General features: G+C 33.2%; 1 protein-coding gene across 3 annotated transcripts in view; it reads right to left on the bottom strand.

Moving 5' to 3' along the window:
- Window positions 1-17,307, bottom strand: part of STRN (striatin) — a 105,103-nt gene that overhangs the window by 39,583 nt on the left and 48,213 nt on the right. For all 3 annotated transcript variants that reach the window (XM_081264750.1, XM_081264752.1, XM_081264751.1), the window contains exons 3-6: window positions 13,473-13,546; window positions 6,809-6,887; window positions 4,295-4,462; window positions 1,606-1,741 (exon numbers count right to left, since the gene is read on the bottom strand). In XM_081264750.1, coding sequence (XP_081120876.1) covers window positions 1,606-1,741; window positions 4,295-4,462; window positions 6,809-6,887; window positions 13,473-13,546 — 457 coding nt within the window. The remainder of the gene's footprint in view (window positions 1-1,605; window positions 1,742-4,294; window positions 4,463-6,808; window positions 6,888-13,472; window positions 13,547-17,307) is intronic.

Below are 17,307 nucleotides of genomic sequence, written 5' to 3'. Positions count from 1 at the left end.
TAAGTTGATATAATCACTAACAGCATCATAGTTATTTACCACTTAGCTATAAATAAGGTATTTTGATAGGAAACCAATATTTCAATGTAATTATCTCATAGGAATCATAAAACGTTACATAACTTTCAGATGATCAGGGTAGAAAAAAATGTCACAGAAGCTTAGGCTTTTTTACTACAGTAAATTAATACACAAGTTATTACTATTCATTTGGATAAGAAAATGTTTGAGTGACTATTCAAAGTTCCAATAATATCCATGGCAGGACTATATCAGTAGAGCACTCCTGCGTAGTGGCCCAGGGAAACAATAATCTGGCAGTAATCCATCTGAGAGCACTTAATGGAACTCAGGAAGCAGAGGGCATTAAAAAAAAAAAAAAAAGTTACACTTTATAGTTAAAGCTATCATTTATATATAGTGTCTCCTTTGTTCCTCACAAAATCTTCTGGGTATTCATTATAGTCTTCATTTTTATAAACTAGAAAAACTAAGCCTGAAACATTAAAAAGCATAATTAAGTTGCAGACCTGGGACTTAAACTCAAGCACTTAGACTGATTCCTATTTCTTTACTTTCTCATTCTTATTTTAAATAAATGTGAAAGAAGAAATTTAAACATTTTTCTAAACAAAGTAAAACATGTCCTCATCTCCTTAGAAATGAAGGAGGAGGAAGAAAAGGAGAAAGAAAAAGAAGGAGAAAAAAACGGTGGGGAAGTAGAGGAAAAAGTAATGGGGATAGAAGGAAAAGGTGAAAAGAGAGGAAAGGAGGAATGATTATGAGAGGGGGAAAAACATGGAGACGGAAAGAGAAGTAAGAAATAGCAATTTAGAGACAACTTTTATTCCAGGAAATTGCTAGGAAAAAGTCAATCAACTAATAAAGACCTGAAAAAATTACAGAAATCCTTTGCCTATAGTTTTAGAAGTCTGTAGGCCTGACCTACCAAAGCAACTCACAAGAGAAACAAAAACTGCATCAGAGATGATGTTAGGCACCATAATGGATTATATGCCAGTTCTATTGTTTTACAGCAGCCAATTACATTGTAATAAGATTGTAACACTAGACAGCTATAACACATGTTTATCATTTTATTTTTAAAAATATTTTATTTTTTAGTTGTAGTTGGACACAATGTCTTTATTTTATTTATTTATTTTTATGTGGTGCTGAGGATCGAATCCAGGACCTCACATGTGCTAGACAGGTGCTCTACCACTGAGCCACAATCTCAGCCCATATCATTTTCATTATATTCATCAGCTCTATAAAATGTTATAATATTCAATAAGTTAATAAAAATTCAAGTGAGGGCTTTTAAGGCAAAGCTATAATATTAAAAGCATTCTTGAATTTGAAATCTATACCAAAGCTCTTTCCAATTTCTCACAAAAAAAAAGTAAAGGGTTTATATTAAAGAACATGATTTTTTTTTTTTTTTTTGGTGTGTGTGTGTGATGGTGCTGGGGATTGAACCCAGGGCTTTTTGCATGCTAGGCAAGCACTCTACCAACTGAGCTATATCCCTAACCCCACATGAATTATTTTTAAAGTAAACATAGTCCTTAAAATATATGTTATCTGAGTTATTTAACTCACTGTTGAAGTATCAATGACACTTTTCTCTCTTCCCTCAATATCATCATCTTCATCTTCATCACTGAAATCAGCAGCTGCACTTTCAAGGAATTTGAAATTATCCAGCACAGAAGCAGAATCTGTTAACTCAGATTTTCTGGTTTAAAACACAAATAATCATGCTCAGTTATTCTTTTTAACCTCAACATAAAATCAACTCATGATAAGTTTTACTAACTTATATTTATGAGTCTCAAATGACATTGATTCTCATCTATTACAATTCTATGGATTTAGAAAGCAATATAAGAAGTGGCTATTCTTTTAAAAGTACTTTATAATCATAAACTTTTTTTTATACCTGGGATGGAACCTAGGGGCACTTAACCATTGAGTCACATTCACAGCCCTTTTTAAATTTTTTATTTGGAGACAGGATCTTACTAAGATGCTGAGACTGGCCTTGAACTTGTGATTCTCCTGTCTCAGCCTCCTGAGTCGATGGTATTACAGTGCTAACACACCTGGCTCAATTATCTTAATTTCTAGGATTGTGCCTCACATGGTGGTACACAATTTTAATTCTAGCAATTTGGGAGGCTGAGCAAGAAGATCACAAGTTCGAGGCCAGTCTCAAGAAGGAAGGCCCTAAGCAACTTAGCAAGAACCTGTATCAAAATAAAAAGAACTGCAGACATAGATCAGTGTATAAAAGCACTCTAATACCAAATGAACAAAAAAAAAAATTAGTGATAATCTACTGAAAAGAACTCCCTCTCAAGATTCAGATTACTTTGATCCTTATATCAACCTTAATGTATTTTTGAAAATATTTCTCTCATTATCTCTGCCTCCTTTTTATCCCTATGTATTTCTTTCTGCAACTCTTCAATTAATTTCTTACATGAGTTTTTATAACTAAGTAACTAATAAATATGTCATTTTTCTCTGATGCAATCTTTTGTTAAACAGCTAGCTAAGGAGGTAAAAAGAGCAAATGTACAAATAAAGTTGTTGAAAACAATATACTAGTCAAACTGATATTATTTTAAGATTTGACTCTGCCAATGAATAAACCATGAATCTTTTAGAAATGACTAAATTTTCAAATATAAGGCTTGAACATAGCTCCCTCAAAATAAATTTAGTTAACACTTTCCTAAGGGCCACAACAGAATGACTTCTCTCTAGTTCATTGGAAAATGTTTTAGATGAGAAGGCATTTTCGGGGGGGGGGGGGTGGACTATAGTCACAACTATAGGCAAATTTTAAAAAATAGCTAAATCTTCAATTTCAAATCTGCTGAGAGCTATGATTTTGATTTTTTCCTCCTTTTCTCTTTGTCTACAGAAATCTGACAAATTCAGACTCACATCCTTTTCAGTTTAAAAGAGAGGTAAACACAAAATAGACAATGGAGTCATCTCTTCTGAAAGTCATTACTGAAGGTTTTGTAAAAGTATGCATTACCATCCCTAAAAATATTTATATTACCTAAGTTAACTTAATGACTTAGGTTAATGTAAAAGGTAAAAACAAAACCAAGAATGATACCTATATGATCTATGTCTACAGGGAAAAAATCTATACTTTCATTTGTAAATACAAGTTAATACATTCTTTTTTTTTACTTTACTTGTTTATTTATTTATTTATATGTGGTGCTGAGGATCGAACCCAGGACCTTGCACGTGCGAGGCGAGCGCTCTACCACTGAGCAACAATCCCAGTCCCAATACATTCTTAATTATTAATGAACACTTTTAAGAAGGTTCCAAAGACATTTTTTTCATAAAATTCCTACCTTGTATCTTTACCTAATCTTATAATTTTACTTTATATTCCAAATAACAGGAAATATGTTCTCATTAGAAAATTTATAGCATTCAATTAAAACCATTCTACTAGCCTAAATATGGGTTAAAATGTAATACCATCCTAATTAGTTTTCAGAGAATCTTAGGCTTTTTATTCAACTAAGAATCATTGCAGGGGCTAGGGTTGTGGCTCAGCAGTACAGTGCTCCCCTAGCATGTGTGAAGCGCTGGGTTTGAGCCTCAGCACCAAATAAAAATAAATAAGTAAATAAAATAATAGTTTTCAAAAAAAGAAAAAAATCATAGCAAATTTTTTCCCAATAAAGAACGATTACTTTATTGAACTGTTAGTGTTCATTTAACTAGAATTATATACAACTATATAATAATAATATGTTCAATAAGAAAAATATTTCAAATTATTAAATTTTTCAATCTAACAATATGTATATTTAAAGTAGATATTTTACATCAAAGAAAAGGTGAGTTACAGAATTACTACATAAACAAAAGTGGTTAAAAAGGTTTCTTCTAAAGAATTGTGAGGTATTTTTATGATTTCTGGGTCACTTATAATGAAATTCCATTCTTATAGATTAGCATTGCATTTCAAATCAAAATATTTTATGAGGTTCTAGTAGTAGTTGACTGAGCTTCAAGATATTAAAAAATCTTATATTAAATAAATTTCAAGCAAATAAAATACCCTAAATATGAAATTACATTCTTGAACTAAATAGTCTCAAATGCTAACTTCAACCCCTGTGTTGCCTTCTAACCAAATGAAACTTTAACTTATTTCCAAATCCCACCTAAAAGTAATATTTCAAAATCAAAAATATTAAATATGAACTAAGTTACAACTAAAATACTTTCCAGACGAAATACTTACCCAATCATTGCTGTTTCTTTAACTTCAGCCTCTGTGCCATTTATAACTGAATCCTGATTTTTGTCATCTTCCCTGTCAGTGATATCACTTGAAAAGCCCAGCAAAGCTCGTACTCGTTTAGATTTCACATCTAGAATAGTATCTGTGTAACCCACCTCCTGAAGATACCTGTGTGAAGAGGATCCTTACAATTCAGTCATATAGGAATCAGTATTCTAAAATTTAATGTGTAATTAAAAGCAATTCTTCTAATACACTGCCTACATAAGACCCAGGAGCACTATGCTAGTTAAGACTTGTCAATAATATTCCAGCTGCAGATGGAGCTGTCTCCTGCAGTACCAGCCTCTACAGTCACTGAGAAAAATCAACTATACAATACACCATTCATTACATTTATACTATGCAGAAACTGTTCCTCAATATTTCATAGCACATTCTTTCTGCAGGATCAGAGCAAGTTCACTACCAAATTACTATTTTATAACAGTGATTGCAACTTTTTAATATTTCAAATGTAAATTGTCATGGATCAACTGTTTTTTAAAATATATTTTTAGTTGTAGATGGACACAATACCTTCATTTAGTTTATTTAGTTTTATGTGGTGCTGGGATCACACATGCTAGGCAAGTGCTCTACCACTGTGCTACAACCCCAGCCCCAGATCAATTGTTTGAGATCTAGAGAGAATGCTTTCAGTACATATGGTTTCCTCCACATCATATAAGAATATAGTATTTTCCCAAAAGTCACTTCTGTAGAACAGAAAAATCTATGCTTAAATAACTCAAAAATAAAAATAAACCACAATTAAATTGTGGGATAGATGGTATATATGTGAATTCGTGCATATTGCAGAAAGGCAGCAGCACAGAAAAAAAAGAGCACAGACTTTATAGTGAGAGTTAGACATAGGTCTTACATCTATTTCTGTCACTTATTTGCCCTATAACTTTAATTTTCCCAAACCTGAGTTTTCTTTCTTTAAAAACAGACACAACTAATACTGTCTCTGGCATACAGACAGCACTTGAATACCTATTTTTTAAAAATTCTTTTTAGTTGTAGTTGGACACAACACCTTTATTTTATTTGTTTATTTTTTCTTAATGTGGTGCTGAGGATCAAACCCAGGCCTCACATGTGCTAGGCGAACTTTCTACCGCTGAGCCACAACCCCAGCCCTTGAATACCTATTTAACACCAAAGTTAATCAAAAAAGACTAAATGGCAGGGACAGGACCATGGAAAGGGCAAATGCCATTAACAAACAATAAAAAAATTTTAGGCATTAATATATGTTGATATGGAGTCTACTGGACAAAAGAAAACAAAGGTTGACAAGATAGTTTAAGTTCAGTTTATTTGAAGATTTGGTTTCAAAAATTGTTAGAGCAGAATGATTTCACAAAGATATGTGATCAAATGGAATAAGTGTATCTTACCAAACCAAGATGCTCATTTTTCAATCCTAATGAATATATATAGAAAGTTTTGATTAAAATAATAAACTTCCAACTTTCCTGAATTTAATCAGTTGTTCTTACAGAGTACTACAAAAATGTATTTTTCTATTTTTAGCAATAATATTTGATGTGTACCTCACTTTGGCAACAAAACCACATAGCCATAAGTAAACAGGCTAATAGTTTCTTTGTAACTGATAAAATGTCACCCTTTTCTAAGACAATTATAGGTCTTTTTAAGATTTTAAAAATATATCTTGGATAAATCATTATGAAATCACTTTTTAAAAAAAATCAGCATTTTAAGAAAACTTGCCTATTTTAAAAATCAAAATACCTAAGTCATACTTCAGACCAAAGTGAGGACACTAATAAAAATTCACTTAAATATTAGTAAGGATTCATTGTTTTCTAATTTTTGTCTAAATAAACAATAAATATGAAGAGATGTTGTAACATTACTTTCCTTAAGTCAAAAGGAATAGCTAGCATTCATTCACTTTGGAAGCAAACCCAAAAGTGTCAAACAGGCAGCATATTTCATTTTACCTTGGCATAAAATTTGAATACCAGTTTCAAAGGTGGTATACAAGGACCAGGCACTGAGATGGTGTAGTCTACTACTTGACACCAAAACCTTAACTGAACTGTTTCCTCTGTATAGTCTCAGATACACATTTTACAGGAGAAAGCTTATGCTATGCAGAATTTTCAAAATCTCAGAATTTAAGCTCAACAAATTACTTAAAATTTTTTAAATTAACAAAAAAAAAAAAACATGCAAATACTGATTAGACCTATATTGAAATAGCTCAGTGCTAATGCATCCCTGGGTTCAATTCCCCAGTACCACAAAACAAAAACAAAAAGGGGAAAAGTGTTTAATATGAAAATTAAACAGTAATTCAACTAAGCTTTTTCAAAGCAGTAATAAGATAAGAAATAAACTTATTCTTTTGAATTGAAAATACAAAAGGAAAACAATCTCATCAAAATAATGTTTCTCATCCTCGATTATTGATAAGATTGGCCACGAGATACTTACTGTCTGAGCAGTTGTCGACCTTGCTTCCACATTAACTGGCTGTTCTGTTGTGGCTGCACCTCTGTTTCATTACCTTCATCTGAAATACATTGTCATAATAAAACTGACTTGTTTTACATATTAGAAGGCATCTCAATTAATAAATATCCAGTAAACATTTATGTATGTTTTAGGACAATTAAAATGTTTTTAACTGGGTGCGATGGTGCATGCCTGTAATCCCAGTGGCTCAGGAGGCTGGGGCAGGAGGGTCACAAATTCAAAGCCAGCCTCAGCAACAGTGAGGCACTAAACAACTCAGTGAGACCCTGTCTTTAAATAAAATACAAAACAGGGCTGGGGATTTTGCTCAGTGGTTGAGTGCCCCTGAGTTCAATCCCCAGTATACCCACTCCAAAAAAGTTTTTAATTTGAATTTCCATAACAAAACTCTAACACATATTAATTAATGCTACTGGATTCCCTTTAGAGTAGTAGAATATAAAGACATTTTCACTTTTAGCTAGAATGAGAATTTTGCTCTAGAACCAAGACCTATCCAATCAAGTCATACACAGTGAGAGTCAAATACAAGTATTAGGTATCACATTATAACCAGAACAAAATATTTAGAAATGAGACCAAAAATCTAATTTTATAAAGAGCAGATATACTAAGAAATAACCTCAATCCAAATATGTTTCCTTTGCAAGTTATTAAATGAAAATTTCAAGAATTCTTTCAAAGACATTCTTTGAATTTTAAACCTCTTTTAACTTTTAAAGCTTAAATTCATCATTATGTACAAGCTGAATCCTTTCAGAAGAATTAATAAAAAGAATTTCTCTATGAGAAACCTAAACCAAAAAGTTCCGCACTAGACTATGGTTCAACTTTCACAATATTAAAAAAATCATATATTTTTAATCAGTCCTTCATCGAATGAAGAAACTGCTAGTCTTTATAAAATCTTTTTCAAGAGGAGACACAAGAGGGAACAAGAAATTGTTTCATATTTTCTAAAATTAAGCATTTAGTGCACACTTATTGTGTTCCCAAATCTATGTTAAAATACATATATATTATCTCTTTCCTTATTAATTGACTGATTGATTGATTGGTACTGGGGATTGAATCCAGGGGTACTCTACCACTGAGCTATGTCCCCAGCCCCTTTTATTTTTAAATTTTTGGACAGGGTCTTGCTTAGTTGCTGGGGCTGGCCCCAAATTTGCACTCCTCCTGCCTCAGTCTCTTGAGTAGTTGGGAATATAAGCATGTGCCACTAGCCCAGCTCCTTCTCTTTCAATTCTTACAAATTAAAAAGATTCATGTTTATCCCTATCTTAAAGAGGAAAAGCTAAGTTTTAGAGAATAATTTTCAGGTTCCTTGGAAACACAGTTGTAAGTGTAAAAAATCCTTCCTGACTCCCTCCAGAGTCCCAGCACTTTCCTCCATATATTATTACAACAATGATAAAAAACTGGAGAAATGTGAATAAAAGTAAGAATCATATCTTGTGTTTTGTTTTCTCCTAAAATAACTCAGGAGAGTTCTGTAGAATTTTAAAGAAATAGTAACAGAATGGACTGGAGGTGAGTGTGGAGGAAAGAAATTAATTTAACTCCAAAAGAAAGATTACTTTGGGGGCTGGGGATGTGGCTCAAGTGGTAGCGCGCTCGCCTGGCATGCGTGCGGCCCGGGTTCGATCCTCAGCACCACATACAAACAAAGATATTGTGTCCGCCGAAAACTAAAAAACTTTATGAAAAAATGATATGGGAGTAGGGGGAATGCTGGAAAATGATATTAGACAAATTATATTGTTATATTGTGAGCATGTATAAATATGTAACAACAAATTCCCATCATTATGTACAAATACAATGTACCAACTAAAAATGTGGAAAGAAAAAAATTACATTGTTCTATGAATTTTGCAATTCAGGAACTATTCATAACATAATTATGTTACAATTTATACCCTTCAGTCTACTGAATAACCTGTACTTGCCAAGTAAGAGCATATACACTGACACTTTAAGATTTTAAAATTTTCAGATGTGAAAAGAAATGTTGAGGTTATTTAATCTCCCATCAGAACAGGCCTAAATCCTTTCTATGCCATCCTCAGATATACTCAACTGACTACTTTGGCAGCTAATGATGTTGTGTAAATATGGTACATTAACTCAATAAGAACAAGGAATGGACAACTGATACCCAACCAACATGGATGAATCTCAAATGCATTATGTAAAGTGAGTTAAACCAGATCAAAAAAGGCTATATTCTGGGCTAGGAATGTTGCTCAGTGGTAGAGCGCTTACCTAGCATGCATGAGATCCAGGGTTCAATCCCCACAAACTATGTGTTTGTGAAAACACTAAGGATGATAAATTTTACTGTACAGAAATTATACCTTAAAAAATTATGCCTTAATAAAAAGTAAGTTAAGACCAGTCAAAAAATAATGTACTTCCATCCTCTTAAAAGACAAATTACTCTTATTCTTACATGGTAGGCCAAGTTGTAGTCCTTTCTAGTAAGTAATTATCAACTATCAGATTCATTTTTGTCTTACGAAATTTAAAAAGTAGCTTTATATTAAAGTAAGGATTTTAAGGTAGCTCTGGCACAATGGAGAACACCTATAATCCTGGTAACTCAGGAGGCTAAGTCAGAAGGACCAGAAGTTCAAGGCCAACCTCAGTAAGTTAGTGCGATCCTGTCGCAAAACAAAACAAAAATGACTGGAAACGTAGCTCAGTGGTAATGCACACCTGGGTTCAATCTCCAGTACCAAAATAAATAAAGTAGCTAATAGTTTAATTTCTTGATAATATGACTGCTACATCCAGTATAGTTTCTGTAACAGGGATTTACATTTACCCTCCTGCCTAAAACAAAACAAATGAGCTGGGCACAGTGGCACACACCTATAATTTCAGCAACTAAGGTAGTAGAATCACAAGATTGAGATCAGCTCAGAAATTTAGTGGGTCCTTAGCAAAGCCCTGTCTCTAAATAAACAATGAAAATGGCTCAGGATGTAACTCTAGTTAAACATCCATGGGATTAATCCCTAGCACCAATAAACAAACAAAAACAAATGAAACAATGTTTTCCAAAAGATAGTGATCCTTGAGAGAAGGCAAGCAAAGGGATGAACCTTATGACTGTCCCAGCTACTGCCTTGATAAAAGAGTTTCTAGGAGTTTCTAGCTTTTAACACAGGGAGGAAAAACAAAGACAGTATCTGAAGAAATAATGACCAAAAAGTTCCAGATTTCATAAAAACTATAAACCCACTGGTCAAAGAAACTCATTAAACCCCAAGCCTAAGAAACACTGTGGAGAAAAGTAACTACAGTACATCATAGTAAACATTTTTATATCATAATAAACATTTTTATTTTATTGTACAGAACATCATAATAAACTTTTTTAGCTAAATATGGTGGCACATGCCTATAATCCCAGGTACTTGGAAGGCCTAAATTCAAGGCCAGCCTCAGCAACTTTGTGATACCCTGTCTTAAAATAAAAGGGCTGGGATGTTGTTCAATGGTACAGGATTTCCCTAGCATATGCAAGGCCCTGGGTTTATTCCTCAGTTAAAAAAAAGAAAAAGAAAAAGAAACAAATAAATTTGTTTAGAACCAATGATAAAGAGAAAATCTTAAAAGCAGCCCAAAAAAAGGAGATACATTATATACAGAGGAACAAAGATAAGCATAATAGCAGACATCTTATTAGAAACAATGATAGCAAGATAAAACCTTTATCAGATATACAAAAGCTGAAAAAACTTATTACCAGCATCCCATATTACAAAATGTTAAAAGAAGTCTTAAAGGGAGGAGAAAAATAATACCAGATGGAAATACAGTTCTATACAAAGGCATTATGAGTACTATAGATATAATTTTCATATTATTATTTAAATTTCTTTAAAGAAAAATGACTTTTGCAACAAAACAACAACTTAACCAAACCCTTAGGTTTTCTCAATGCTACTAACTCCTAGTGAATTTGTCTTCCTCTTCACAAACAGTATTATAAACTTTCTCTGTTTTTCTTAAAAGTCTGATCAACTCTTTGTAGATAATGTCTCATACATAAAGCTATTAAGAGGACATTCCCTCAAATACCCACCATCCAAAGTGAAACTCAAACTTACAATCTGTTACCTGACTTTCTATGTTTCTCTCTTGATAATAACAAGAAATATGTTCTTCCTCCAATGTGTCTGCCATTATGTTCAGAATCCAATCCCAGTTATTTCTTCAGATACCTTCCTAATCTGAGTATATCTACTCTTTCCCTTTCATTGGCTCCTTATTTATGAACCCTGCCCCAACCACCTACGCACAATCTCTCTGACCCCAGGTTATCTTTTAGCTGTTGCCCTTCAGTCCTTCCTCACTTTCATAAGCTAAGCATCTAAAATGATGACTGCATTTGGTCTTCATTTTATACTGACATCTTTGATTCTGCCATCACCTGTTTCTTAACTGCTTCCAATTATGTTCTCAGTAACCCAATGAATGACCTGTGTGCCACTAATCTGACAGATACTCTTTAGCCCTCTAGGAATTAATTCATCAGCAGTGATGAACATTCCTTCCTTTGGAACTCTCTCTTCTGTTAGTTCCTACTCTCCTGGTCTTCCTTCTGACATTAAAGTAGTCCTTATCAGTTTTCTTTTCAGGTAGACCTGGATTCAGCTCTACACTTCATCATTTAATGGAAATTTGGAAAATGTGTCCACTTCTGTGAGCTAAAATTACACATACGTGACATGAGAACAATATTTTATTTACTGAATAACTATTTTAAGAATTATAGTTTCTACTTGGAATGGAACCACTATTTGACCCACTTATTGTACTCCTCAAATCAGCATACTATAGTGATGTGGCCACATCAATGTTTATAAGAGCTCAATTCACAATATCTAAGCTATGGAACCAACCCAGGTACCCTTAAATAGATGAATGGATAAAGAAAATGTGGTACATATACAGTGGAATATTACTCAGGTATAAAGAAGAACGAAATTATGGCATTTGCAGGTAAATGGATAGAACTAGAAGCTATCATGCTAAGCGAAATAAGCCAATCCCTCCCAAAACAAAGGTTGAATGTTCTGATATTTAGATGCTGACTCACAAGGAGGGGGGTGTTGGTGGAGGTTAACCCGACTGGAACCAGGGAAGGGGGAATGGGGAGAAGGGAGGGGAGATGGGAATGAGGAAGACAGCAGAATGAATCAGAAATAACTTTCCTATGTTCATATATGAATACATGAACAGTGTAACTCCACATCATGTACAACCACAAGAATGGGAATTTATACTCCACATATGTATGATAAGTCAAATTACATTCTACTATCATGTATAACTAAAAATAATAATAAAATAATTATAGTTTCTAAAGCTCCTAGCATAGGTAGAAATTTCAGCAAGTGATATAAATTATAGTTTTTCAGTACTTGAAATATGAAGAAAAAATCCTTAGATATTTGAGGAATTTAATCTGAAATCATACCCAAAATTCACCTATGTGATAACTTCTGAACAGTTTTTCTCACTTATACCTACTAATAAGTGAATGATATCTATATTGTTTACAAGTACTACTTTCTATTATTTGGTGGGTAAAGAGGAAGGTAGGGGAAAGAAAAAGAAGAAATAATATAAAAAGATAAATGTTTCACCTGTTAAAACACGTTCTGCTTATAGGATAGAATTTTCTGTGCATGAGAAAGGCCAAAACAGTCTGAAACTGAGCAGTCAGTGTGGGAGCCACCCTGCCCATGAGCTAAGCATCCCCTCTCAGTACTCCCCTTGAGTAAAGGGGGTGTCAGACTGGAATCACACACCATGTGCTGTACAAAGCAAATGACCTTCAGGAACTTCAGCTGGCAAATAAATTTGCCTCAGCTCTGGATTTGAGCGTTACCCAATGGGACTGGGCAACTCCCTTAAAACCTTATCCCTTGCCTTATTCAATGTAGAATATTCTATCGAAAGTCCTTTGTTGTCTTTTCCCTATAAATAAAGTGATTCTAGGTGCACTGGCTCTCTTGCCTTCCAGAGCAGAAGAGGACTCTTGAGGTGGCACAGCAGTGCCGTCCCCCACCCCACGGCTGCTCCTTTCTGAAAATCTGTGTCCATGTGGTCTTTTCACCTCCAGCCCAAACCATGCAGAGTAATCTGGCCTCCATCGCCCACGCAGGTGCTAAATCAGGTTTAAAGGATTAGGAATTCCCCTGTGCTTTGAAAAAGAAATCTCTTACCTTTATAGTTCCTACTCTTTCTCAGGATTTCAAGGGCATCATGTACTTTGTACTGTGCATCTCAAAGTTTCCATTAATACTAGAAGGACCCAGCAAGATAAGGTTATGTTGGTGCATGTTACCCCATGAAGCCTGAAACTTTCCAATAAGTGTAGAACATAAGCAGAAAATGGGGAACTAAAAGAAAGAGGAAGAAGGAAAAGGAAGGAAGGTGGTGGGAAATTATCTACAGGATACAAAATGATTAATGCCAACAGATTAGCAGATCAGAAAAACATGCAAATGATTAGAAATTAAATTATATTTATAAATGTTGCTACAAAATATTAGTCATTAACTTCTTTTTATTACTTAAGCTTCCTTTAAAACTAACTTACCAGAATCATAGCTTGGAGGCTTCATATCTCCTTGATTCAATTCTGTCCCATATTTCAACTTGTGGTATTTGGCTCTAACAAAGAAAGGACAAAAATATCAATCATCTTAAAACATATTTAAATGAACTTTATGTTATTTAACAGGAGCAGTTTATGTGGTAGTCCTGGCTTAACACTCATAGAATTTTCAAGGCTTAAGGTCTTCCATGGTGTTAAAGTCATTATCACAAAAACACCTGGCTTTTTTGTTTTTGTTGTTATAACATCAGTGTCATCATAACTAATGAATAACACTAGGAATCATAAATCTTCCTGTAATTTCAAATCAACCACCTAACATTCTAGTTTCTACAGTATTCAAATTTTCTTAATGACTTAAAATTACACTTTACTATAAATCAAAAGCAATAAAAAAGGGGGGGTGGACTATGAAATAAATGTGTTAAGATTAACTTTTCCCAAAATTGAGTTTTGTTTTGTTTTTAAAATACAGTAATTTAGATTATTTACAATTTGCCATGTATACTTATGGTGAACCATTAAAAGTATTGAATCATCAGTATTGAATAAAATATTCTAGTAGTAATGAAAAAAAATTTTCTTAGTCAAGATATCCTTTATCTTTTATTTAGATCTGTCAATGAAAAGGCTGTGTCCTTCTAAAAGTTAACAAAATGTCATTATTTCTGGTTACTGAGATTTACCCATCTTGAATTAACCATGTCAGATTTAACCACGAGATTAGAAAAATAATCCAGATACAGAGAAATTTTTAAAAGGATAATTTTAAAATGGCCATATCTGATTAATGCATTTATGTATTTTGATTTTCTCCCCAAAATACTGAAGCCAGTGACAAATAATCATTGCTTTAAGACTGAGATAATAATAAAACAACAATAATTTTAAAAACCAAATGCAATACTATAGAAGGAAGAAAAAGAAAATGGTCAAATAGGATTTTTTTCTTTATAAAAAATCATATCAAATAAAGTAGACTTCAAGCCAAAGTTAATAAAAAGAGCTAAAGACAGACACTGCATACTCCTTAAGGGAACCATACGTCAACAAGATATAACAATTATAAATATATATGTCCCAAACAATGGAGCATCTACGTTCATCAAACAAACTCTTCTCAAGTTCAAATAAACCACAACACAATAATTCTGGGTAACTTTAACACACCTCTCACCACTGGCTAGATCTTCCAAACAAAAGCTGAACAAAGAAACTATAGAAATCAATAACTTAGACTTAACTGACATATATAGAATATTTCATTCAACAAGCAAATACACTTTCTTCTCAGCAGCACAGGGATCCTTCTCTAAAGTAGACCCTGTTATTCCACAAAGCAACTCTTAGCAAATACAAAAAAGTAAAGATACTAACCTGCATTCTATCAGATCATAATGGAATGAAATTAGAAATCAATGATAAAAAAAAAAGCTACTATAACACCTGGAGACTAAATAATATGCTATTGAATGAACAATGGGTTGCAAAAGACATCAAAGAGGATATTAAAAAATTCTTAGAGGTAAATGAGAACACTAATACAATATATTGAAAAATCTGGGACACTATGAAGGCAGTACTAAGAGGAAAGTTCATTGCATGAAATTCATTCCTTAGAAGAAAAAGTCAAATAAATGAACTAATGTTACATCTTAAAGCCCTAGAAAAAGAATAATATAAACACCAAAAGCAGAAGACAAGAAATAATTAAAATCAGAGCTGAAATCAATGAAATTGAAACAAAAGAAATAATTTAAAAATGACAAAACAAAAAGTTGTTTCTTTGAAAAAATAAATTGATAAACCCTTAGCTATGCTAACAAAGAGAGGGAGAAAACTCAAATTACTAACATCCGTGATGAAAAAGGAAATATGATCATATAATTCTTATCTTTAAGTGTATTGATGTGATTAATTACAATTATTGATTTATTGATGGACACTACAGGAGGAAATTTCCAATTTGACTGTATTATTATTATTTATTGACAGACACTACAGTACAGAATACAGAAGATAATCAGAAATTATTATGAAAATTTGTACTCCAATAAAACAGAAAATATCAAAGGCATTGACAAAAATCTAGAGTCATATGATGAATGTGGATAATATACACAATTTAAATCTATTCAAGCAATGAAATAGAAGACACCATCAGAAGCCTACCAACCAAGAAAAGCCCAGGACAAGATGGATACACGGCTGAGTTGTACAAAAACTTTAAAAGAAGAACTAATACCAATACTCCTCAAATTATTTCATGAAATAGAAAAAAAAAGAACACTTCCAAACACATTTATGAGGCCAATATCACCCTGATTCTAAAACCAGACGAAGACACATCAAAGAAAGAAAACTTCAGACCAATATCTCTAACGAACATAGATGCTAAAATTCTGGCAAACTGAATACAAAAACATATCAAAAGATAGTACACCACAATCAAGTGGGGTTCATCCTGGGGATGCAAGGTTGGTTCAACATACGAAAATCAATAAATGTAATTCATCACATCAATAGACTTAAAGGTAAGAACCATATGATCATCTCAATAGATGCAGAAAAAGTATTTGACAAATACAGCACCCCCATGTTCAAAACACTAGAAAAACTAGAGATATCAGGAACATACCTCAACATTGTAAAAGCTATCTATACTAAGCTCCAGGCCAACATCATTCTAAATGGAAAGAAATTGAAAGCATTCCCTCTAAAAACTGGAACAAGGCAGGGATGCCCTCTTTTATCACTTCTATTCAACGTGGTTCTTGAAACTCTAGCCAGTGCAATTAGACGAAAGAAATTAAAGGGATAAACACAAGAAAAGAAGAACTCAAAAACTATCACTGACAACATGATTCTGTATCAAGAGGATCCAAAAAATTCTACCAGAAAACTTATAGAACTAATAAATGAATTCAGCAAAGTAACAGGATATAAAATCAACACACATAAATCAAAGGCATTTCTGTACATCAGTGACAAATACTCTGAAAGAGAAACTAGGAAAACCAGCTCATTTACAAGGACCTAGGAATTAAACTAGAGACACTGCGTCTAGTAGAAGAAAAAGTAGGCCGAAATCTCCATCACGTTAGATTAGGCCCCAACTTCCTTAATAAGACTCCTATAGCACAAGAAATAAAATCAAGAATCAATAAACAGGATGAATTCAAACTCAAAAGCATCTTCTCAGCAAAAGAAACAATCAGTGAGGGGAATAGAGAGCCTACAGAATGAGAGCAAATTCTTACCACATGCACATCAGATAGAGCACTAATCTCCAGGATATATAAAGAACTCAAAAATCTTAACAGCAAAAAAACAAGAAAACCCAATCAACAAATAGGCCAAGGAACTGAAGAGACATTTTGCAGAAGAGAATATACAATCAATCGACAAATATATGAAAAAATGTTCAACATCTCTATCAATTAGAGAAATGCAAATCAAAACTAAGATTTCAACTCAATCCAGTCAATATGGCAGTTATTTAAGAATACAAAGAACAATAAGTGTTGGCGAGGATGTGGGGGAAAAGGCACACTCATCCATTGCTGGTGGGACTGCAAATTGGTACAGCCAATATGGAAAGCAGTATGGAGAATCCTTGGAAAACTGGGAATGGAATCACCATTTGACCCAGTTATCCCACTCCTCAGTTTATACCCAAAAGACTTTTAAAAAGCATACTACAGGGACTCAGCCACATCAATGTTTACAGCAGCACAATTCACAATAGCAAAATTGGGGAACCAACCTAGATACACTTCAGTAGATGAACTGATAAAGAAACTGTGGTATATATACA

This window comes from Spermophilus citellus (genome assembly GCF_964194105.1).
Source record: "Spermophilus citellus genome assembly, chromosome: 13".
NCBI classification, from domain to species: domain Eukaryota; kingdom Metazoa; phylum Chordata; class Mammalia; order Rodentia; family Sciuridae; genus Spermophilus; species Spermophilus citellus.
Note: the sequence above shows the minus strand (reverse complement) of the source record. Positions and strands in the feature narration are given on the sequence as shown.